The sequence below is a fragment of the Oncorhynchus masou genome, chromosome 6 (assembly GCF_036934945.1).
Source record: "Oncorhynchus masou masou isolate Uvic2021 chromosome 6, UVic_Omas_1.1, whole genome shotgun sequence".
In the NCBI taxonomy this organism is placed as follows: domain Eukaryota; kingdom Metazoa; phylum Chordata; class Actinopteri; order Salmoniformes; family Salmonidae; genus Oncorhynchus; species Oncorhynchus masou.
Genome location: NC_088217.1, coordinates 77,005,530 through 77,029,761, shown reverse-complemented (window position 1 = coordinate 77,029,761; position 24,232 = coordinate 77,005,530). Strand labels below are relative to the sequence as shown.

The window sequence follows — 24,232 nt, the reverse complement described above, 5'->3', positions numbered from 1 at the left end:
CAGATGTAAAATACATGATGTACCATGTAGCTGTATACACCAGCTCTGTCAGGCACCCTGTGGGAGCTATGTGGTTAATGTCAAATACATGATGTACCATGTAGCTGTATACACCAGCTCTGCTCAGGCACCCAGTGGGAGCTATGGGGTTAATGTAAAATAACATGATATACCATGTAGCTGTATACACCAGCTCTGCTCAGGCACCCTGTGGGAGCTATGGGGTTAATGTAAAATACATGATGTACCATGTAGCTGTATACGCCAACTCTGCTCAGGCACCCTGTGGGAGCTATGGGGTTAATGTCAAATACATGATGTACCATGTAGCTGTATACACCAGCTCTGCTCAGGCACCCAGTGGGAGCTATGGGGTTAATGTAAAATACATGATGTACCATGTAGCTGTATACACCAGCTCTGCTCAGGCACCCTGTGGGAGCTATGGGGTTAATGTAAAATACATGATGTACCATGTAGCTGTATACACCAGCTCTGCTCAGGCACCCTGTGGGAGCTATGGGGTTAATGTAAAATACATGATGTACCATGTAGCTGTATACACCAGCTCTGCTCAGGCACCCTGTGGGAGCTATGGGGTTAATGTAAAATACATGATGTACCATGTAGCTGTATACACCAGCTCTGCTCAGGCACCCTGTGGGAGCTATGGGGTTAATGTAAAATACATGATGTACCATGTAGCTGTATACACCAGCTCTGCTCAGGCACCCTGTGGGAGCTATGGGGTTAATGTAAAATACATGATGTACCATGTAGCTGTATACACCAGCTCTGCTCAGGCACCCTGTGGGAGCTATGGGGTTAATGTAAAATACATGATGTACCATGTAGCTGTATACGCCAACTCTGCTCAGGCACCCTGTGGGAGCTATGGGGTTAATGTAAAATACATGATGTACCATGTAGCTGTATACACCAGCTCTGTCAGGCACCCTGTGGGAGCTATGGGGTTAAGGTAAAATACATTATGTACCATGTAGCTGTATACACCAGCTCTGCTCAGGCACCCTGTGGGAGCTATGGGGTTAATGTAAAATACATGATGTACCATGTAGCTGTATACACCAGCTCTGCTCAGGCACCCTGTGGGAGCTATGGGGTTAATGTAAAATACATGATGTACCATGTAGCTGTATACGCCAACTCTGCTCAGGCACCCTGTGGGAGCTATGGGGTTAATGTCAAATACATGATGTACCATGTAGCTGTATACACCAGCTCTGCTCAGGCACCCTGTGGGAGCTATGGAGTTAATGTAAAATACATGATGTACCATGTAGCTGTATACACCAGCTCTGCTCAGGCACCCTGTGGGAGCTATGGGGTTAATGTAAAATACATGATGTACCATGTAGCTGTATACACCAGCTCTGTCAGGCACCCTGTGGGAGCTATGGGGTTAAGGTAAAATACATTATGTACCATGTAGCTGTATACACCAGCTCTGTCAGGCACCCTGTGGGAGGTGGTTCATTTCAAAATCCTATGTTACTTCCTTATCGCTGTGATGCTGCTGCTTCTCTCTCTCTTTTGAGAAATGCCTGAATAATTTGTTGCGGTTGGAGAAAAACGGCAAGTTATGCGTGGACACTTTTGATTTTGAATTGGTTGACTTTATTTTTCCACCTGGTTTTGTTTCTTCACAGTAGAACTTGACATTCTGCTGTGTGGAGGAAACCCCCCGACTAAGGAAATACACTGCTCAAAAAAATAAAGGGAACACTAAAATAACACATCCTAGATCTGAATGAATTAAATATTCTTATTAAATACTTTTTTCTTTACATAGTTGAATGTGCTGACAACAAAATAACACAGAAATTATCAATGGAAATCAAATTTATCAATCCATGGAGGTCTGGATTTGGAGTCACACTCAAAATTAAAGTGGAAAACCACACTTCAGGCTGATCCAACTTTGATGTAATGTCCTTAAAACAAGTCAAAATGAGGCTCAGTAGTGTGTGTGGCCTCCACGTGCCTGTATGACCTCCCTACAACACCTAGGCATGCGCCTGATGAGGTGGCGGATGGTCTCCTGAGGGATCTCCTCCCAGACCTGGACGAAAGCATCCGCCAACTCCTGAACAGTCTGTGGTGCAACGTGGTGTTGGTGGATGGAGCGAGACATGATGTGACTGACCTGCTTTCAGGTGGACTCAGAGCTGGCTGCCTTCAGTAGTGTCTTTCAAAGATACACAGGAAGCAGTCAGGACCTAGACTCCGATGCTGTGGACGCCACACAGAAAGAGGTGGGGGGGCTCTGAACTGATCTAATGACTGTGATGTGAATCCTCTCCAGTTGCAGTGCTGAGGAATCTATGACTACCGTGACTGGTTGACCACGCCCTGGTTTAACCACAGTGGGCGGGGCAGTGTGCCTCACAGCTGCTGTAATTCCACCTACCACACCTGTAATGGTACCCTAGAGCTGCCCGGGCTACTATATCCAAAGATATACACACACCAGCCCTGGCCCTCTGTGGTGATCCAAATGTATGTACGTACATGCACACTTGGGCAGCATTTCATTCCAGAGAGGTGTCACTCTCCTTACCCAGTTGTGTGTGTCCTCTCCCTCAGGGCTGCCAGGTGAAGCTGGAGGAGGCCTTGCTTTTTGTTCTGTACTTCATCATCTTGTCATTTCTGGCAGTGGCACTAGTGGAGCTGGGAACCACTAGAGAGCACTGTGGGATATAGTGGAACAACATAAGGGTCATGTAGCAGAACATTTTACAACAGAAAATAAAAATGTGTGTCTCTTATTGGACAAGATCAGGTACAGTAGTGCCATACTAGTCTCGCTCTCTCTGACTGTAGGGTTTATGAGTGTGGCTCAGCTGATGAGGGACCAGCCTCTTGGAGTATGGAATACTGGACAGGGAGTATGGAATACTGGACAGGGAGTATGGAATACTGGACCGGGAGTATGGAATACTGGACCGGGAGTATGGAATACTGGACCGGGAGTATGGAATACTGGACAGGGAGTATGGAATACTGGACAGGGAGTATGGAATACTGGACAGGGAGTATGGAATACTGGACAGGGAGTATGGAATACTGGACAGGGAGTATGGAATACTGGACAGGGAGTAAGGAATACTGGACAGGGAGTATGGAATACTGGACAGGGAGTATGGAATACTGGACAGGGAGTATGGAATACTGGACAGGGAGTAAGGAATACTGGACAGGGAGTAAGGAATACCGGACAGGGAGTATGGAATACTGGACAGGGAGTATGGAATACTGGACAGGGAGTAAGGAATACTGGACAGGGAGTATGGAATACTGGACAGGGAGTATGGAATACTGGACAGGGAGTATGGAATACTGGACAGGGAGTAAGGAATACTGGACAGGGAGTATGGAATACTGGACAGGGAGTATGGAATACTGGACAGGGAGTATGGAATACTGGACAGGGAGTATGGAATACTGGACAGGGAGTATGGAATACTGGACAGGGAGTATGGAATACTGGACAGGGAGTATGGAATACTGGACAGGGAGTATGGAATACTGGACAGGGAGTAAGGAATACTGGACAGGGAGTATGGAATACTGGACAGGGAGTAAGGAATACTGGACAGGGAGTATGGAATACTGGACAGGGAGTAAGGAATACTGGACAGGGAGTGGCAGAAAGTATGCTGGACTGAGAATCTACTTTAGATATACTATGTCTGTTATGTACTTGAGTGAAGACCCAAAAGCGGTTTTAACAGAAAACAGAGTTCTTTAATGAAAAAACAGGAATGGCATAAATCCTCTTCCAACGTAGTCAATGGAACAAAAAGAACGTTAGTATAATGCAGGATGCACCTGCCAGGCAGACTCCGATAGGATAGGACAAGGTGGAAGCAAACGCGACGACAGCTTGCTTCTGGCATCAAAAACACAAACAAGAATCAGACACTGAAAGTAGCAGGAACAGAGAGAGAAATAGAGACCTAATCAGAGGGGAAGAGAGAACAGGTGTGAAAGAGTGAATGAGCTAGTTAGGGGAGATGTAGAACAGCTGAAGAATGAGAGACAGAGAAGGTAACCTAAAAAGACCAGCAGAGAGAGACAGAGTGAAGAGAAAGGACAGGAACAGACATAACAAGACATGACAGTACCCCCCCCACTCACCGAGCGCCTCCTGGCGCACTCGAGGAGGAAACCTGGCGGCAACGGAGGAAATCATCGATCAGCGAACGGTCCAGCACGTCCCGAGAGGGAACCCAACTCCTCTCCTCAGGACCGTACCCCTCCCAATCCACTAGGTACTGATGACCACGGCCCCGAGGGCGCATGTCCAAAATCTTACGAACCCTGTAGATGGGTGCGCCCTCGACAAGGATGGGGGGGGAGGGACGAGCGGGGCGCGAAGAACGGGCTTAACACAGGAGACATGGAAGACCGGGTGAACGCGACGAAGATAGCGCGGGAGAAGAAGTCGCACTGCGACAGGATTAATGACCTGAGAAATACGGAACGGACCAATGAACCGCGGGGCCAACTTGCGAGAAGCTGTCTTAAGGGGAAGGTTCTGAGTGGAGAGCCATACTCTCTGACCGCAACAATATCTAGGACTCTTGGTCCTACGCTTATTAGCGGCCCTCACAGTCTGCGCCCTATTACGGCAAAGTGCCGACCTGACCCCCTTCCAGGTGCGCTCGCAACGCTGGACAAAATCCTGAGCGGAGGGGACGCAGGACTCGGCAAGCTGAGATGAGAACAGCGGAGGCTGGTACCCGAGGCTACACTGAAAAGGGGATAGACCGGTAGCAGACGAGGGAAGCGAGTTGTGGGCGTACTCTGCCCAGGGGAGCTGTTCTGACCAAGACGCAGGGTTACGAAAAGAAAGACTGCGTAAAATGCGACCAACAGTCTGATTGGCCCGTTCGGCTTGACCGTTAGACTGGGGATGAAAGCCGGACGAGAGACTGACGGAAGCCCCAATCAAACGGCAAAACTCCCTCCAAAATTGAGACGTGAACTGCGGGCCTCTGTCGGAAACGACGTCAGACGGAAGGCCATGAATTCGGAAAACATTCTCGATAATGATCTGAGCCGTCTTCTTAGCAGAAGGGAGCTTATCGAGAGGAATGAAATGAGCCGCCTTAGAGAATCTATCGACAACCGTAAGAATAACTGTCTTCCCCGCTGATGAAGGCAGTCCGGTGATAAAATCTAAAGCGATGTGAGACCACGGTCGAGAGGGAATGGGAAGCGGTCTGAGACGGCCGGCAGGAGGAGAGTTCCCAGATTTAGTCTGCGCGCAGACCGAACAAGCGGCGACAAATCGACGCGCGTCACGTTCCCGAGTGGGCCACCAGAAACGCTGGCGAATGGAAGCGAGCGTACCCCGAACGCCGGGGTGGCCGGCTAACTTGGCAGAGTGGGCCCACTGAAGAACGGCCGGACGAGTAGGAACGGGAACGAACAGAAGGTTCCTAGGACAAGCTCGCGGCGACGGAGTGTGAGCGAGTGCTTGCTTTACCTGCCTCTCAATTCCCCAGACAGTCAACCCGACAACACGCCCGTCAGGGAGAATCCCCTCGGGGTCGGTGGAGACCTCAGAAGAACTGAAGAGACGAGATAAAGCATCAGGCTTGGTGTTTTTGAGCCCGGACGATAAGAAATAACAAACTCGAAACGAGCGAAAAACAGAGCCCAACGAGCCTGACGCGCATTAAGTCGTTTGGCTGAACGGATGTACTCAAGGTTCCTATGGTCAGTCCAAACGACAAAAGGAACGGTCGCCCCCTCCAACCACTGTCGCCATTCGCCTAGGGCTAAGCGGATGGCGAGCAGTTCGCGATTACCAACATCATAGTTACGTTCTGACGGCGATAAGCGATGAGAGAAAAACGCGCAAGGATGGACCTTGCCGTCAGAGAGAGCGCTGAGAAAGAATGGCTCCCACGCCCACCTCTGACGCGTCAACCTCAACAACAAACTGTCTAGAGATGTCAGGTGTAACAAGAATAGGAGCGGATGTAAAACGATTCTTAAGAAGACCAAAAGCTCCCTGGGCGGAAACGGACCACTTAAAGCACGTCTTAACAGAAGTAAGGGCTGTGAGGGGAGCTGCCACCTGACCGAAATTACGGATGAAACGACGATAGAAATTAGCGAAGCCCAGAAAGCGCTGCAGCTCGACGCGTGACTTAGGAACGGGCCAATCAATGACAGCCTGGACCTTAGCGGGATCCATCTTAATGCCCTCAGCGGAAATAACGGAACCGAGAAAAGGGACAGAGGCGGCATGAAAAATGCACTTCTCAGCCTTCACATAAAGACAGTTCTCCAAAAGGCGCTGGAGGACGCGTCGCACGTGCTGAACATGAATCGAGAGAGACGGTGAAAAAAAATCAGGATATCGTCCATGTAAACGAAAACAAAAATGTTCAGCATGTCTCTCAGGACGTCGTTAACTAGTGCCTGAAAGACAGCTGGAGCGTTAACGAGGCCGAAAGGAAGAACCCGGTATTCAAAGTGCCCTAACGGAGTGTTAAACGCCGTCTTCCACTCGTCCCCCTCCCTGATGCGCACGAGATGGTAGGCGTTACGAAGGTCCAATTTGGTGAAAAACCTGGCTCCCTGCAGGATCTCGAAGGCTGAAGACATAAGAGGAAGCGGATAATGATTCTTAACTGTTATGTCATTCAGCCCTCGATAATCCACGCATGGGCGCAGGGACCCGTCCTTCTTCTGAACAAAAAAACCCCGCTCCGGCGGGAGAGGAGGAGGAGACTATGGTACCGGCGTCGAGCGAAACCGACAAATAATCCTCGAGAGCCTTACGTTCGGGAGCCGACAGAGAGTATAATCTACCCCGGGGGAGTAGTTCCCGGAAGGAGATCAATACTACAGTCATACGACCGGTGTGGAGGGAGAGAAGTGGCCTTGGAACGACTGAACACCGTGCGCAGATCGTGATACTCCTCCGGCACCCCTGTCAAATCGCCAGGCTCCTCCTGTGAAGAAGAGACAGAGGAAACAGGAGGGATAGCAGACATTAAACAGGTCACATGACAAGAAACATTCCAGGATAGGATAGTATTACTAGACCAATTAATAGAAGGGTTATGGCGCACTAGCCAGGGATGACCCAAAACAACAGGTGTAAAAGGTGAACGAAAAATTAAAAAAGAAATGGTTTCGCTATGATTACCAGAGACAGTGAGGGTTAAAGGCAGCGTCTCACGCTGAATCTTGGGGAGAGAACTACCATCCAAAGCGAACAAGGCCGTGGGCTCCCCTAACTGTCTGAGAGGAATGTCATGTTCCCGAGCCCAGGTCTCGTCCATAAAACAGCCCTCCGCCCCAGAGTCTATCAAGGCACTGCAGGAAGCAGATGAACCGGGCCAGCGGAGATGGACCAGAAAAGTAGTGCGTGATCCAGAAGGAGAGGCCTGAGTAGTTGCGCTCACCAGTAGCCCTCCTCTTACTGATGAGCTCTGGCTTTTACTGGACATGAGGTGACAAAATGACCAGCGGAGCCGCAGTAGAGACAGAGGCGATTGGTGATTCTCCGTTCCTTCTCCTTGGCCGAGATGCGGATACCCCCCAGCTGCATAGGCTCAGCATCCGAGCCGGCGGAGGAGGGTGGCAGTGATGCGGCAGGTGGCAGTGATGTGGAGAGGGGAGCAGCGGAGAACGCGAGCTCCTTTCCACGAGCTCGGCGACGAAGATCAAACCGTCGCTCTATGCGAATAGCGAGAGCTATTAAGGAGTCCAGACTGGAAGGAACCTCCCGGGAGAGGATCTCGTCCTTAACCTCGACGAGGAGACCCTCCAGAAAACGAGCGAGCAAAGCCGGCTCGTTCCAGTCACTTGAGGCAGCGAGAGTGCGAAACTCAATAGAATAATCCGTTATGGATCGATTCCCCTGACATAGGGAAGACAGGGCCCTGGAAGCCTCCTCCCCAAAAACAGAACGGTCAAAAACCCGTATCATCTCCTCCTTAAAGTCTTGATACTGGTTAATACACTCAGCCCTCGCCTCCCAGACTGCCGTGCCCCACTCACGCGCCCGTCCGGTAAGGAGAGAAATGACGTAGGCGATGCGGGCTGCGCTCCTGGAGTAAGTGTTGGGCTGGAGAGAGAACACCACATCACACTGAGTGAGGAATGAGCGGCACTCAGTGGGCTCCCCAGAGTAACACGGCGGGTTGTTGATCCTGGGCTCCGGAGACTCGGAAACCCTGGAAGTGGGCGGTGGATCGAGGTGGAGTTGGTGAACCTGTCTTGTGAGGTCGGAGACTTGGACGGCCAGGGTCTCAACGGCATGTCGAGCAGCAGACAATTCCTCCTCGTGTCTGCCTAGCATCGCTCCCTGGATCTCGACGGCGGAGTGAAAAGGGTCCGGAGCCGCTGGGTCCATTCTTGGTCTGATTCTTCTGTTATGTACTTGAGTGAAGACCCAAAAGCGGTTTTAACAGAAAACAGAGTTCTTTAATGAAAAAACAGGAATGGCATAAATCCTCTTCCAACGTAGTCAATGGAACAAAAAGAACGTTAGTATAATGCAGGATGCACCTGCCAGGCAGACTCCGACAGGATAGGACAAGGTGGAAGCAAACGCGACGACAGCTTGCTTCTGGCATCAAAAACACAAACAAGAATCAGACACTGAAAGTAGCAGGAACAGAGAGAGAAATAGAGACCTAATCAGAGGGGGAAGAGAGAACAGGTGTGAAAGAGTGAATGAGCTAGTTAGGGGAGATGTAGAACAGCTGAAGAATGAGAGACAGAGAAGGTAACCTAAAAAGACCAGCAGAGAGAGACAGAGTGAAGAGAAAGGACAGGAACAGACATAACAAGACATGACAATGTCCTGGAACTTGGTAATGTTCATGATGCTGTGGACCTTAAAGGCCCAGTACTGTCGCACGTGATTTTCCTGTGTTTTATATAATATATCCAAAGGTGCCCTGGCCCTCACACTGAGGTTGGGAGAACACTATGGAATTGTGAAAATGCTGATAATGCCCTTTTAAGTGTAAGAACTATTTGAAAAGACTGCTCTCTAGGGGGGGGGGGGGGGGAATATGTAATGGCCTCTGTTTTGGTTTGTTTGATTTTGTTCACTGATGTAGATACATGCTGGTTAAAGAAACCACTCCATCAAAATTGTCACATGTCCTGCAGATTATATATTAATTAGAATTTTAAACTACCCTGCATGGCTTTTGAGTAATTGACTGGTTGATACTGTGCTGTGTGGCTATCATTTGATTTCAACTTACCGGTTTGTAGCTGGGCAACTTCGGCCCTGCAAGCTTTCAGAAATTAAAAGTTATTGAAACACCATTTTGAACAGTATTATAATTGTCTTTGATTTGTCTAGAAATAATATCTGAAAAATGCTGCCATCATCCTATTCAGGAATGTGCACTACCATTCAAACGTTTGGGATCACTTGTCCTTGTTTTTGAAAGAAAAGCAAATCATTTTTGTTGTCCATTAAAATTGATCAGAAATACAATGTAGACATTGTTAATGTTGTAATTGACTATTGTAGCTGGACACGGACAATTTTTATTTTGATGGAATATTTACGTAGGCGTACAGAGGCCCATTATCAGCAAACATCACTCCTGTGTTCTAATGGCACATTGTGTTAGCTAATCCAGTTTATCATTTTAAAAGGCTAATTGATCATTCGAAAACCCATTTGCAATTATGTTATCATGGCTGAAAACTGTTTGTCTGATTTTAAAGAATCAATAAAACTGTCCTTCTTTAGACTAGTTGGGTATCTGGAGCATCAGCATTTGTGGGTTCGATTACAGGCTCAAAATGGCTGGAAACAAAGACCTTTCTTCTGAAACTCGTCAGTCTATTTTTGTTCTGAGAAATGAAGGCTATTCCATGTGAGAAATTGCCAAGAAACTGAAAAATGTTATACAACGCTGTGTACTACTCCCTTCACAGAACAGCACAAACTGGCCCTAACCAGAATAGAAAGAGTGTCTCCTGACCCCTCCTGTCTCAGCCTCCAGTGTTTATGCTGCAGTAGTTTGTGTCAGGGGGCTAGGGTCAGTTTGTTATATCTGGAGTACTTCTCCTGTCTTATCCGGTGTCCTGTGTGAATTTAAGTATGCTCTCTCTAATTCTCTCTTTCTTTCTCTCTCTCTGAGGACCTGAGCCCTAGAACCATGCCTCAGGACTACCTGGCATGATGACTCCTTGCTGTCCCCAGTCCACCTGGCCGTGCTGCTGCTCCAGTTTCAACTGTTCTGCCTGCGGCTATGGAATCCTGACCTGTTCACCGGACGTGCTACCTGTCCCAGACCTGCTGTTTTCAACTCTCTAGAGACAGCAGGAGTGGTAGAGATACTTTTAATGATCGACTATGAAAAGCCAACTGACATTTACTCCTGAGGTGCTGACTTGCAGAACCCTCAACAACTACTGTGATTATTATTATTTGTCCATGCTGGTCATTTATGAACATCTTGGCCATGTTCTGTTATAATCTCCACCAGGGACAGCCAGAAGAGGACTGGCCACCCCTCATAGCCTGGTTCCTCTCTAAGTTTCTTCCTAGGTTTTGGCCTTTCTAGGGAGTTTTTCTATCCACCGTGCTTCTACACCTGCATTGCTTGCTGTTTGGGGTTTTAGGCTGGGTTTCTGTACAGCACTTTGAGATATCAGTAGATGTACGAAGGGCGTTATAAATAAATTTGATTTTGATTATTTTTTGGGGGAGACCCCGGTGCAAAACTGAGCAAGAGGACAAGTACATTAGGGTCTAGTTTGAGAAACAGACGCCTCACAAGTCCTTAACTGGCAGATTCATTAAATAGTACCTGCAAAACACCAGTCTTGACGTCAACAGTGAAGAGGCGTCTCCGGGACGCTGGCCTTATTATTATTATTATTAATAATACACATAACACAATATTTTAGTTGTCTGTGTTTATAAAAAAATCTACAAGAAATTATAGCCTGTTTGGAAATGACTGTCAAAAATATTCTCTACACAAACAATATTTACATCACATCTGGAACAACTGTCTGCTGCAGCCATGTGCTTCAGTGTAACTAAATTAACATTCTCTTGAAAAAAATTAAAGCAATTTGCCCTCAAAGGACAGGTATATTTTGTATTAAAAAAACAATATAAAGGGCATACTCACAATAAACATTGATATAAGTTTTATTTAATTGACACTTTAGTAGATAACATGATAGGTGTAATGTTTTCTGATGGAAAAACAATAGAAGCTCAAAAGTCTGGGTCAGGGACAAGGACAAAACAGTGAAATTGAGGTATAAAATGCATCTGAAAAGTAGCTAAAATACTTGATAGAGAGGTGTTCTGATTGTACTGTGAACTTAACATATATATATATATGTATATACATATATATATATATACGTATATATGTATATATATGTGTGTATATATGTATGTATATATATGTATGTATATATATATATGTATATATATATGTATGTATATATATGTATATATATATGTATGTATATATATGTATATATATGTATGTATATATATATATGTATACATATATGTATGTATATATGTATATATATATATATGTATATATATGTATATATATGTATGTATATATATATATATGTATATGTATATATATATGTATATATATATACATATATACATATATATATGTATATGTATATACATATGTATATATATATGTATATATATATACATATATATATATATATATATATATATACATATATATATACATATGTATATATACATATATGTATATATATATATATGTATATGTATATACATGTATATGTATATCCCCCAAATGTATATCCCCCAAATTGACCCTGAGGACATAGAAGTGCCCGTAGTTGACACATCTGTAATTGGCAAGGGCAGTAACAAATCATCTGCAGAGGTGGGCGTGGATCTGCTTTCGTCAGCGGTCCTCTTGGTTTTGGTGCCTGCGAGAAGGAGCTGTCAGCTAACGTTAGCTTGCTAAAAAAAACGCGGAACGCAAGAACAGCGAAAGCACCAACGACAAAAAGCTGGTAAATTAGCTATATGGTTGTCGAACTAGCTATGTTGTAGTAATCCAGTTGTTAATTTACCATTTTGCTCTGCTACAACAAAGCCGAATGCCAGCAATGCGGGTTTGGAGGCCCCACCAGTGCCAGATAGCTAACCACAGAATGATATTTGAGCAAATGTTTGCCAGCTTGGCTAATCTAGCTAGGTGGCTAACTGTAGCTTACAAGGCCCTGAACAAGGTGTCGGAGTTTTAGGTGGGGGAGATGGACCGCATTCAACACATGCTCGCGAAAATAATGGAACGGTGGGCATGTGGCCTAGTTAGCTAACGTTTTCCTGTAGCAATGTGTTCGCTAATTAGCAGGGCAATGTCCATTTGCTTTGCGTTTGCGAATGTTATTTTCTTCCTTTTGCAGTTAGGAGTAGTAGCTGCTGCTAGCTAGTTATTAACTAGCCAGCTAGTAAGCAACCAACGTGTTCACGCCCCCTGGCGTAAATAGTTGCTAGATATTTATATAACTCGCTAGGTACTAACGTTAGCTAGCTCACCCAAACTAGCAACTAACGTTGCGGTTGGAATGTTTTGCTCTCATTTGTCTACGGTAGTGCTCGATGAGGCAACGTTAGCCACAAACGGGCCAAATCTAGCTACAGTAGTTGGCTAATATGTTAGTTCGTCAACGTACTAGCTAGCTACTGTGTACAGTCTGGTTGCTAACTAAACATGCCACAAATCATAAGTCATCAAAATAACAGTCGTAATTACTCAGTGGTCGTAAGCTAATTAGGCACTCGGGGACTAAACAAAAATAATGCTCTGCTCTTCTTCACAGGTGCGCCAGAAGTGGGAGGCACAATTTACCGCTTTGTTTTTGTTTAGTTCATTATTAATTTTGTTTGAAAACAAACCCCACCCCCTCCTCACCCTTATTTTTTTGTTTGTCCTATATACATTATTTTGTTTGTGATACCTCCTCCAGCTTTGGGAGCAGCGAGGGGTCTTCATGGCTGTTCGAAGAGGCCACATCAGGTACCTAAAAGTGAGTATGACTTTTCCCATTAGGGGAGGAACTCGATCAGTCCTAAAGTAATTATATTGTAACAACTGTAATCTAGCTAGCTATTTAATCAGATTGTGTTAATATGTTACGCTTTGGCCCATGGTTTTCAAATGTATTGATAATTAAAAATAGGATGTAATAAATGTATCACTAGTCACTTTAAACAATGCCACTTTATATAATGTTTACATACCCTACATTACTCATCTCATAGGATTATACTGTACTCTATACCATCTACTGCATCTTGCCTATGCCGTTCGGCCATTGCTCATCCATATTTATATGTACATATTCTTATTCATTCCTTTACACTTGTGTGTATAAGGTAGTTGTTGTGAAATTGTTAAATTACTTGTTAGATATTACTGCACGGTCGGAAATAGAAGCACAAGCATTTCGTTACACATGGTTAGCAGATGTTCATTCGAGTGTATGTGACCAATAAGATTTGAATTTAACACTGGGGTTTCAATATCACTCTATACACAAGCATCATAAGAGGAAGTGTTTGAGTACCTACACTTATTAACATACTGATATAAATATGTATTATTGCTCGCAAGTAGAGAAAAGGGCTGGGAATTATCCTCATAGTCAGACCCATCAGTATTGGTCATGTTTACTAGTGAAATACAGGAGTTTCATTCATCCAAGGGCCTGCTGGATGGCTAACTGTCTTACCCCACAGAATACACAATCAGATAGCGCTCCATTCATTGAGGGGCTGTCAGAAAACAACACTGAGGCCTGTTCAAGGGGATGCAATGTTCAGACCGGTGGTAGCAGCTAGCTAACCCTCTTCCCACTGGGCAGGGGTAGCATTGGAGTTCAGATATCTGCATTTTCAAAACACAGGCCATAAAAAATATGTTTTAAACTATTTCACCTGAGTTTTATATTGAAAGTTGTTTTTTGTTGTTGATTCAATAGAGTGATCGGGGGAGGGGGGGGGTGCAACTATCGTTTTGCTTCATAGAAAACACATTAGTGCAACACATTCTGCAGAAAATAGCTTAATTTTCATCAGATGACCACAGAAGTGCAAGCCTATTTGGCCAGCAGTCACACAGGTACATTTTCTTACATATAAGAAAGCAAGGTATTTCTTGCAAAAAAAACATTTGCATGACTGTCATATTTCTGTTTATCATAGAAAGAATGTAGCCAGGTACATTTCCTAATGTTTTGCATCAATTAAGCATTTTACCATAAAATAGTTGCATTTTACTGGAGAAAATGAGCCTACACCAAGAAAAGTAACAGTGAGAAGTAGCTACACATCAGGCAGTCTGCGCAAATAATGTCCGTCCACAAATTCTCATCTGAGTGGAGAAGTGCAACGGAAGCACAAAATGTGTCTGATTCCGAGCAGGGACTACAATAAGCATTTTACATTTGCTTTTACAAAACACAGCAGATATACATTTATTTTCTGCGTGAAAAATGCAGAATTCTGCGTGACCGTGACCCCTGCTGGGTAAGCAGGCGTTTGCTCACAAGGCCTGTTCTAACATCCATGATGGCTCTTTCTACTAATCAATGCCTCAAAGTTTCTCCGGAATGAATGGTTGGTTACCCCTGGTTTAGAACTCTTGTCAGACCAAAACAACCAGGCTTGGTTAGTGGGATGAAGTTGTTTAGAAGGCTGCAGAAATAAATTAAATGTGGTGGGGCTGACTGTGAGTTTCTCCATTCTACACCACAGAATCATCCCAATGTTCTGTGACGTTTGTGGTCTCTGGATCTCAACCTCTTATCCCAGAGCAGTGCCGGAGCTGGCTGGGTATAGGCGTGTTTAAAAAAAATAATTCCTGGTCCATGATTATGTAGAGAGTAGCTGAGAGTTGAGTCTGGCTGTGAAAGTACTGCAGGTGATTAACTTGTGGGTAAGAGGAGCTACAGTTACTGCTGCCATCCACCAGGGTGCTCCTACATCTGGGGTGTAATTAGGCTCTGTAGATTAGGATACTATGTTTACAATGTTGCATGTAGAATTTGTAAAATTTTTATTGTTTTCCTTTTATGATTTAAAATCTGCATCCCGTTGACGTTTCAGCCATGCTGGTTTACTTCCGAATGGCTGTTTCTCTTCCTTAACTGTGCTCCCCTCCCTCCCTCCCCAGGAGGTGTATGACATGTCCAACGGCTACGAGGATCACATGGGAGGAGGAGATGAGGTGCCGGATGCCAAGACCAACCTGATAGTCAACTACCTTCCCCAGAGCATGAGCCAGGACGAGCTACGCAGCCTCTTCAGCAGCATTGGCGAGGTGGAGTCCGCCAAGCTCATACGGGACAAAGTGGCAGGTACGGAACACCTTGTCCCACAATGCACTACAGGTGTGTGACCTCTGACCTTGGAGTAGAATGGATGGAGGAGTTGGTCTGCGTGTATGGCTCACATTTTACAGGGGCGTGTTTGAACATTTTGCTATGTTGCGTCCTACCGAACACGACTCAGGGGTACCTTTTTTAACAAACCGTGGGGACCCCCATAATTGTTGAAATATTACGACGGGTACCTCCATAACATGTTTGTTCAAGCCAACCAGTCAGTGTGTAGAGCAACTGGTATACTGCCCTGTCTGCCTCTTGTAGGTGTATGAGAACTGCTGATGAGACATGCTCACTAGTAACTTTGTGGTGAGATGTTTGTAGTATCTATGCAAACAGCTTCATGTCATATGTTCTGTTTAGGCCTAGGACTATGTCTCGCTGCAATTTGAACATTTGTCCTCCTAAACTTGATATGAGGTATTCCACATAGTTGTTTTGTATATGGCTGTTGGCGCAGATATTTACCCATGTCTCGATCTGTCCGTGATGGGCTCGGCTTTCCTTATTCCAGGAAAACAGTCCAGTTTGGTTGAAGCCTATTTCTTTGTTACTTGTTTTACGACTAGCATGCATTGTGTAGATTTGTTTTGTTTAATCATTTATTTGACCAGTGTGCCGATTTATTTGAAACTATACAACGTTTATTTTTATTTTATTTTATTGTTTTCCTTTTTTTTTTCTCTAGGCCACAGTTTAGGGTACGGATTTGTTAACTATCTTACCCCTAGCGATGCAGAAAGAGCTATCAATACTCTGAATGGACTAAGGCTACAGTCTAAAACTATCAAGGTAACGTGCAATAAGGTGTTCCTACAGTACTGTGTCAACCCAACCATGTCATGTCATTTAAACTAGCCCTTCTCTACTGAGGCTGACTGTCAAATCCACCCCTAGACGCTTCCTCCTAGGCCCTCCTATGGATCTGAAAGGATTGTGTGGGTGTTAGCAATATGGTGTTATGTTAGCCTTTCTTTGCCCTTTGCAAATACCAACCCAATCGTTTCAGATGGGCATGTAGTGCCAGTGGTTTAGGGTTGGCTTTGGGAATCTGCGTTAGTGCGGGTCTATATTAGACAGGACCACGTCTGATAGATCACTGGCTTCTGACGGATGGACTAGAGAAGTGCAACCGTATTTTCATCCTTATTAAGGACTAAACTTTATTTTAATTTCTTTATTCAGCACCACTACTTCAGGTTGACATTTTATCCGTTAATTTATCATTTTAAGTTTGGAACTTTTTATTTGGTTTGGTACGAGAGAGAGAAAAAATCACTCCTGAGAATGTTTTTCCCGGTGTTGATTTTGGTACTATAATAGTTGTTTACGTAATTTTGAAACTTTGATATTGCCCACCACAGCTTACTAAGGGAATGGTTTTTCTACGTAAAAGCCACAGTGGTCAGTCAAGGCACCTTTTCACTGTTTAATTTTCTAGTTTTAGAGACATTACTCATGAAGGCTTTATAAAAGTAAACTCGTGATTTTGTCAATTCAAAACATAAGGCAATTACAAACATTAATTTGCCAAGATTGCATAAAAATATACAAACATAATTAAAGCAACCTTCCAATAACTACTAAGTAATTTCTCATTTCTGGCTAGATATAATTCAGGGTTGTGTGTAATCAGTGTGTACTATTGAGGGTATTGTCAGTGGTGTTTAATGTGCTCTGTGCTGCCCTCTGGTGTTAGGTTTCATATGCGCGGCCGAGCTCTGACACCATTAAAGATGCCAACCTGTACATCAGTGGCCTGCCCAAGACCATGACCCAGAAAGATGTGGAGGACATGTTCGCTCGCTACGGACGCATCATCAACTCCCGGGTGCTGGTCGACCAGGCCTCTGGTAGGACCACACAGACACACATTCTAGAACCAGGCCTCGCTGTGTTCGTCTGTCTCTCAGCTGAACCTGTCCTGTTCATGTCTTTTCCCAGGCCTGTCTCGGGGGGTGGCGTTCATCCGGTTTGACAAGCGAGCGGAGGCTGAGGACGCCATCAAAGACCTGAACGGACAGAAACCCCCCGGATCCGCTGAGCCAATCACAGTGAAGTTTGCTGCCAGCCCCAACCAGGCCAAGAACACCCAGCTCATATCTCAGCTCTACCACAACCAGGGACGCCGCTTTGGAGGGCCAGTTCACCACCAGGCTCAGAGATTCAGGTAACACACACACACTGAAGCGTTGTCCCCTCTCAGGTTCTCTAAAATTAGTGTGAAGAGAGACAGTGATAACCCTAGCCCCCTCTGTCCTCCCCCAGGTTTTCTCCCATGTCTGTGGACCATATGAGTGGTATGTCTGGGGTGAGTGTGCCGGGGAACGCCACCTCTGGCTGGTGCATCTTCATCTACAACCTGGGCCAGGACGCCGACGAGGGCATCCTATGGCAGATGTTCGGGCCCTTCGGCGCCGTCACCAACGTCAAGGTCATCCGCGACTTCAACACCAACAAGTGCAAAGGCTTTGGCTTTGTTACCATGACGAACTACGAGGAGGCCGCCATGGCGATCGGCAGCCTCAACGGTTACCGCCTCGGGGACAAGATCCTACAGGTGTCGTTCAAGACCAGCAAAGGCCACAAGTAGAGAGAGAAGAGGGAGGTGGGGTGATAGAGGGAGGAGAGAAACCTCACCCCAGGCTTCTAATATGGAGGGTAAATTGCCTCAGTTTGACAAAACAAACTTGTTTTTAGCGTTATCTCACTAAGCCCATTCTCACTCTGCATCTTTGTACTAGTCTAACAGAGTCTAGGCTGAGTTTGATATTTCTCTTGTTTTTTTTTTACTCATGCTTTGGGATGTTCCAAACGCAGTTATCAATGTTTATCCTGATATGGTGACCAATTTCACAATTCAAGACTAGATTGTTTTTCCTGTGAGACTAAACTAGTGTCACTATGTGCCATATGAATGGTAGGACCACGGTAGGGACTTGGAGAAGGATGTGCTACAGTCATACGTCATACGTCAGTCCCCCACTGTAGGAGGAAGCATGCTGTCTTAGACGCTGGTTCCAGTGTAGAAATAGATGCCTTAAGTTACCCTCCCTGTCAAGCCATCCACTGTCTCCAGCCATTCTAAAAGGAAAGCACTTTTTAAATCCTTATTATATCATGTCAGAGCGATAGTCGGCTGTTTTGACGTAAACCATACATTGGTCTTCTCTCACCGTGTGGAATCAGTTTTATACACCTCATGTTACACCTCATGTTAGGTACTGGATGGTACCATTACATAGCAGCATGTGTGTCCTGTTTTGGGGGTATTTTAAAAGTTGACTCTGAGAGGCCATGTTAAAAAAAAAAAAAGGTCTGGAGATTTTAAAGTAGGAACATGTTTAAGAAGGACCAAAGAAATGGAAGGGTATGATCCCAGGGCCCGTATTCACATGCTGATCTAGGATCATAAATAAGTACGGTTTATATGGACCGAGAGGAGCTGATCTTAGATCAGCATTAAGTCCTCTGAGAAGCTTTGTGAATAGGGAAGATGCTTACCGTTATGACTCATTTCCCCTCACCAGTAATAGTTTGGACATCTGAACAACCGGTACTAAGGCTGAATCAACACAGCTCTCTCTCTCTCATCCAGTTTGCTGTTTTGTAGAAAAAAAAGTTCTCTCTTTAGTACCTTTGATGTTTTTCTTGGATTTTCTTTGAGAGACTAACTTTTCTTTTTCCGTCGAAGCGTAGACTACTGATCGGAGAGTTGAGTTGTTTTTGTTTTTTACTGCTCATCTCCAGCTAAAGAAGAATTTATGGCCTTTGTGGAAAAAAATTTTTGGTATAGATTTTTTTTTGTTGCTTTGGTTCTGTTTTTGTTCCTTTGTTTTGATTGTTTTACTTTGAACATGCAATCATTAAATTTTATTTAGATTTGACTCAACGTTTTGGTTTTGGTTCTTTTATTTCTTCAGGTTTTGGTTTGTGGATTTTCTTTGGGGTTTTCTGTTTTGATTGTAGAAGCTGAGGGAAGCTACAGACACCAGACTGCTATTATGATGATACTACAGTATGACACGACTCACTCCATTCCCATTGGGATATTACAGGACGTTTGAATGGTCAACATCAGAAGGTTCAGTTTGACTCTCTAAGATGCTCTGAAGGGCAAGAGGATGCAGTCTCCGTTGTAAAACACCTCAGACGTTGGCCTTATTTTCCATTCAAACGTGTGTGTGAACCATGAGGCAGAGGGCTTTCAAAGATGGCAGTCCTCCAGTTGAGGTACTGAAAGTCTTGTTTCATGTTATTTGGATGTAGGAAGTTACTGATGAACCCATAAGGAATAGTCTGTTCTAATACAGGTACTGCAGGAGGCAGTTTCACTCATGGACCTTTGATCTGCCTTGCAGCCAACAAACACAGTCATCCAGAGAAACTGTCTGCCATTTTAGAAATGTGCAATAACCGAAAAAGTTGGGTTAAAGAAAGCTAAACCCAGGCATATTCAAGTGACGTTTCAGGAAGAAGACTGGGGGTTGGTTTTCCATCAAGCGAATATTCCTACATCTGTTTTTAACATATCTTTGTGCACTTTTCATCACCAAGGGCTTCCCTATGTAGTTTTGAGAGTGTAGTACTGTAGTCTGTTGGAGAGTAAGTAACTGACTACAGCAGCACCACAACAGTTAGTTCGTTTATTTTCCTGCTGCAGCAGATCTAGGATCAGTTTACCCTTACACAGTCCTAACCTTCACCATAATGGGTGACACTTGTTTTAGAAAAGTAGGGCTCCTGGACTTTCAATAGAGATTCTCCATTGAGCATGATTTTATGTCCAGGAGTAGGCTTCTTGGAACATCCTAGTAACCAGACTTTATAATTCTCTCTTCTAAAGGTATTGTGATCTCTGTCTTCAGATCTGTAAAGCCTTACCAGTTTCCACACCTGGACAAAAAATACCGCTCCTGTCACAGGGATATCCTCTCTGTAGGCCTCAAGTACGTAACTATTATTTTTTTTAAGGAGAAGAAGATTGTTTAAGGAGAAGTTTCTCATGGTACAGTCCTGAACAGAGTGCATGCAATATGTGGTGGGTCTTTAAAAAAAAATCTGGACCAGAAAAAGGAACTAGTGGTTTAATCTGAACCAGAAACGACCACTAGAGAGTGGTTATTCTGAACCAGAAACGACCACTAGAGACAGTGGTTATTCTGAACCAGAAACGGCCACTCGAGAGAGTGGTTATTCTGAACCAGAAACGGCCACTCGAGAGAGTGGTTATTCTGAACCAGAAACGGCCACTCGAGAGAGTGGTTATTCTGAACCAGAAACGACCACTAGAGAGTGGTTATTCTGAACCAGAAACGACCACTAGAGTGGTTATTCTGTACCAGAAACGACCACTAGAGAGTGGTTATTCTGTACCAGAAACGGCCACTCTTGAGAGTGGTTATTCTGTACCAGAAACGGCCACTCGGGAGAGTGGTTATTCTGTACCAGAAACGGCCACTCGGGAGAGTGGTTATTCTGTACCAGAAACGGCCACTCGGGAGAGTGGTTATTCTGTACCAGAAACGGCCACTCGGGAGAGTGGTTATTCTGAACCAGAAACGGCCACTCGGGAGAGTGGTTATTCTGAACCAGAAACGACCACTCGGGAGAGTGGTTATTCTGAACCAGAAACGACCACTCGGGAGAGTGGTTATTCTGAACCAGAAACGACCACTAGAGAGTGGTTATTCTGTACCAGAAATGGCCACTCGGGAGAGTGGTTATTCTGAACCAGAAACGACCACTCGGGAGAGTGGTTATTCTGAACCAGAAACGACCACTCGGGAGAGTGGTTATTCTGAACCAGAAACGACCACTCGGGAGAGTGGTTATTCTGAACCAGAAACGACCACTCGGGAGAGTGGTTATTCTGAACCAGAAACGACCACTCGGGAGAGTGGTTATTCTGAACCAGAAACGACCACTCGGGAGAGTGGTTATTCTGAACCAGAAACGACCACAAGGGGGGGTTCACTTGCTTGACTCTTTGTTCTCATCCTTTTGATATTTTTCTATTGAGTTCTACTAATTAGCTCTTGCTTTGCTAGCTTCTCAGTGCTACTATGTTGAAATGCTAGTGGGTTTACTGGAATAAATAGATTATGGTTAACCTCTGTTTTTAGCCTTAATTTATGTGGGAGAGATGGAAGAACCTGGCAACAGCAGTGGAGGCACAAAGGCGTAATTTATTTGACTTGTATGTAGTTTTACATGTTTGTACATTTTCTTGTGTTGGAGTGTGTTCCTTTTGACTTTTTTAATGGATTTATTATGATTTCCTCTGTTTGGTTTTGAAGGAAGGCCTGTTCAGAACCTGTCTAACACACAATTACTTTGAATAAAATATCTGTAAGCTTTATAAAGCTCAGCAGGATCGTCCTTTTGGCTTATTGTGATGTGGGGTGGGGGGGGATGTTATGCTCAAATCATCACATTTCAAATTGGATTAGAACATAACAATGTACAAGACAAGTATCTTGCATGGACACCACAGTCATTTTCATTTGTATGTAAAAACATTTTGAGAAGTTTCTTCTAGATCCTAGGTGGTCAAAGATACAGTGAAATCTACAGTAAATCTACCAATAAGACATTGAAATATCAGTTAACCTAATTATAACAAATACAGAAAGGTTAACAGAGGTAACGATGAGAGGATTTACCCCTAGTCACTGACTATATTTAAACACATTTTCAGTCTTAAGTTCTGTCAATTTCAGCACTTTCGTGGTTGCAACATTCTCAGCAACGGTGACCAGTTATTAAGAAGATTTTAAGGCAACTCCAAAACCTAACTGCAAAATAAAAATGAAAAATGCAACATTTAAGTTTAAACCATAAAAAAAAACTATTACTAAATAATCAGTAGTCACACTCACATTTGTTTTAAACTACTGTTATATCTCTAGAACTCAACTCTGGACCTCAGAAGTCAGTTCCACTGCATGTTTTCATTGTTCCCCTCTAATCGGGGCCTGATTTAGACCCGGGACACCGGATGGGTGTAATTAATGATCAGGTAGAACAGAAAACCAGCAGGCTCTGGACCTCGTAGGGTCAGAGTTGAATACTCCTGCCCTAAATATCGCATCTTCATGCAAGTATCTATAACCATTCTGATACCAAACAAGGTTTCAAAAAACTCTAAAAGTGCTTGTCATCTATCTTCACAGTCAGCAGCACATTGAACCAAAATGGTGTCCATAATGCCACCTGGTTGCCTAAAAAGTGCTCTGTGCTGCAGTACATTGTGGCACCAAAATGGTGTCCTGAGCGGAATCTGCATTGAGCTAAAGAAGGAAAACTGACTCGGACATAACATGCACCCTAGTGGACCTACTGTATTAAGTCCCTGTCACTGGTAGGCTACAGTAGCCTAGCCAGTCACAAAATGATGAGGAAAACCTGCCTCCTCATCATGGCACAGGTGTGATCATCAGACAGTAAAACGTTGAACATTTACCAAAGCGACTTACTGCATGTGCAGGAATCAACCGCACAAAAATGAGTGGTGTGAGCACATCATCAACCAACTGATCCATCAGAGAACATTATGAGGAAGTTATAGTCAACTCAAAAATGAGTGGTGTGAGCACATCAACCAACTGATCCATCAGAGAACATTATGAGGAAGTTATAGTCAACTCAAAAATGAGTGGTGTGAGCACATCATCAACCAACTGATCCATCAGAGAACATTATGAGGAAGTTATAGTCAACTCAAAAATGAGTGGTGTGAGCACATCATCAACCAACTGATCCATCAGAGAACATTATGAGGAAGTTATAGTCAACTCAAAAATGAGTGGTGTGAGCACATCATCAACCAACTGATCCATCAGAGAACATTATGAGGAAGTTATAGTCAACTCAAAAATGAGTGGTGTGAGCACATCATCAACCAACTGATCCATCAGAGAACATTATGAGGAAGTTATAGTCAACTCAAAAATGAGTGGTGTGAGCACATCATCAACCAACTGATCCATCAGAGAACATTATGAGGAAGTTATAGGCAACTCAAAAATGAGTGGTGTGAGCACATCATCAACCAACTGATCCATCAGAGAACATTATGAGGAAGTTATAGTCAACTCAAAAATGAGTGGTGTGAGCACATCATCAACCAACTGATCCATCAGAGAACATTATGAGGAAGTTATAGTCAACTCAAAAATGAGTGGTGTGAGCACATCATCAACCAACTGATCCATCAGAGAACATTATGAAGAAGTTATAGTCAACTCAAAAATGAGTGGTGTGAGCACATCATCAACCAACTGATCCATCAGAGAACATTATAAGGAAGTTATAGTCAACTCAAAAATGAGTGGTGTGAGCACATCATCAACCAACTGATCCATCAGAGAACATTATGAGGAAGTTATAGTCAACTCAAAAATGAGTGGTGTGAGCACATCATCAACCAACTGATCCATCAGAGAACATTATGAAGAAGTTATAGTCAACTCAAAAATGAGTGGTGTGAGCACATCATCAACCAACTGATCCATCAGAGAACATTATGAGGAAGTTATAGTCAACTCAAAAATGAGTGGTGTGAGCACATCATCAACCAACTGATCCATCAGAGAACATTATGAAGAAGTTATAGTCAACTCCTGATAAATGCACATCAGAAAAGTGCAAACTGTTTCAGTGCAGGGTTGTTTCCCAGTCCCATTGTAATTCCCCAGTCCAAAGCCATTGATATCAGGACAACTCTATGTATATTCAAGTAAATAGAAAGGTCTCTGTTGAAGGCGGGCAGTGCCCCCTGCTGTCTGTCCAG

General features: G+C 44.3%; 1 protein-coding gene across 3 annotated transcripts; it reads left to right on the top strand.

Moving 5' to 3' along the window:
• The first annotated feature begins 11,940 nt into the window (after window positions 1-11,940).
• LOC135542692 (ELAV-like protein 1) lies at window positions 11,941-21,808 on the top strand. 3 transcript variants are annotated; one of them, XM_064969817.1, is made up of 7 exons: window positions 11,941-12,060; window positions 12,874-13,080; window positions 15,228-15,444; window positions 16,127-16,230; window positions 17,138-17,291; window positions 17,383-17,608; window positions 17,707-21,808. In XM_064969817.1, the coding sequence occupies exons 2-7, from the start codon at window positions 13,045-13,047 to the stop codon at window positions 18,029-18,031; spliced, it is 1,062 nt and encodes a 353-aa protein (XP_064825889.1). In that variant the 5' UTR covers window positions 11,941-12,060; window positions 12,874-13,044; the 3' UTR covers window positions 18,032-21,808. The 3 variants fall into 3 exon arrangements, with proteins under 3 accessions (XP_064825889.1, XP_064825890.1, XP_064825891.1); XM_064969818.1 differs by having other exon boundaries at window positions 11,943-12,060; window positions 15,228-15,411; XM_064969819.1 differs by lacking the exons at window positions 11,941-12,060; window positions 12,874-13,080; window positions 16,127-16,230 and having other exon boundaries at window positions 15,324-15,411.
• The last annotated feature ends 2,424 nt before the right edge of the window (window positions 21,809-24,232 follow it).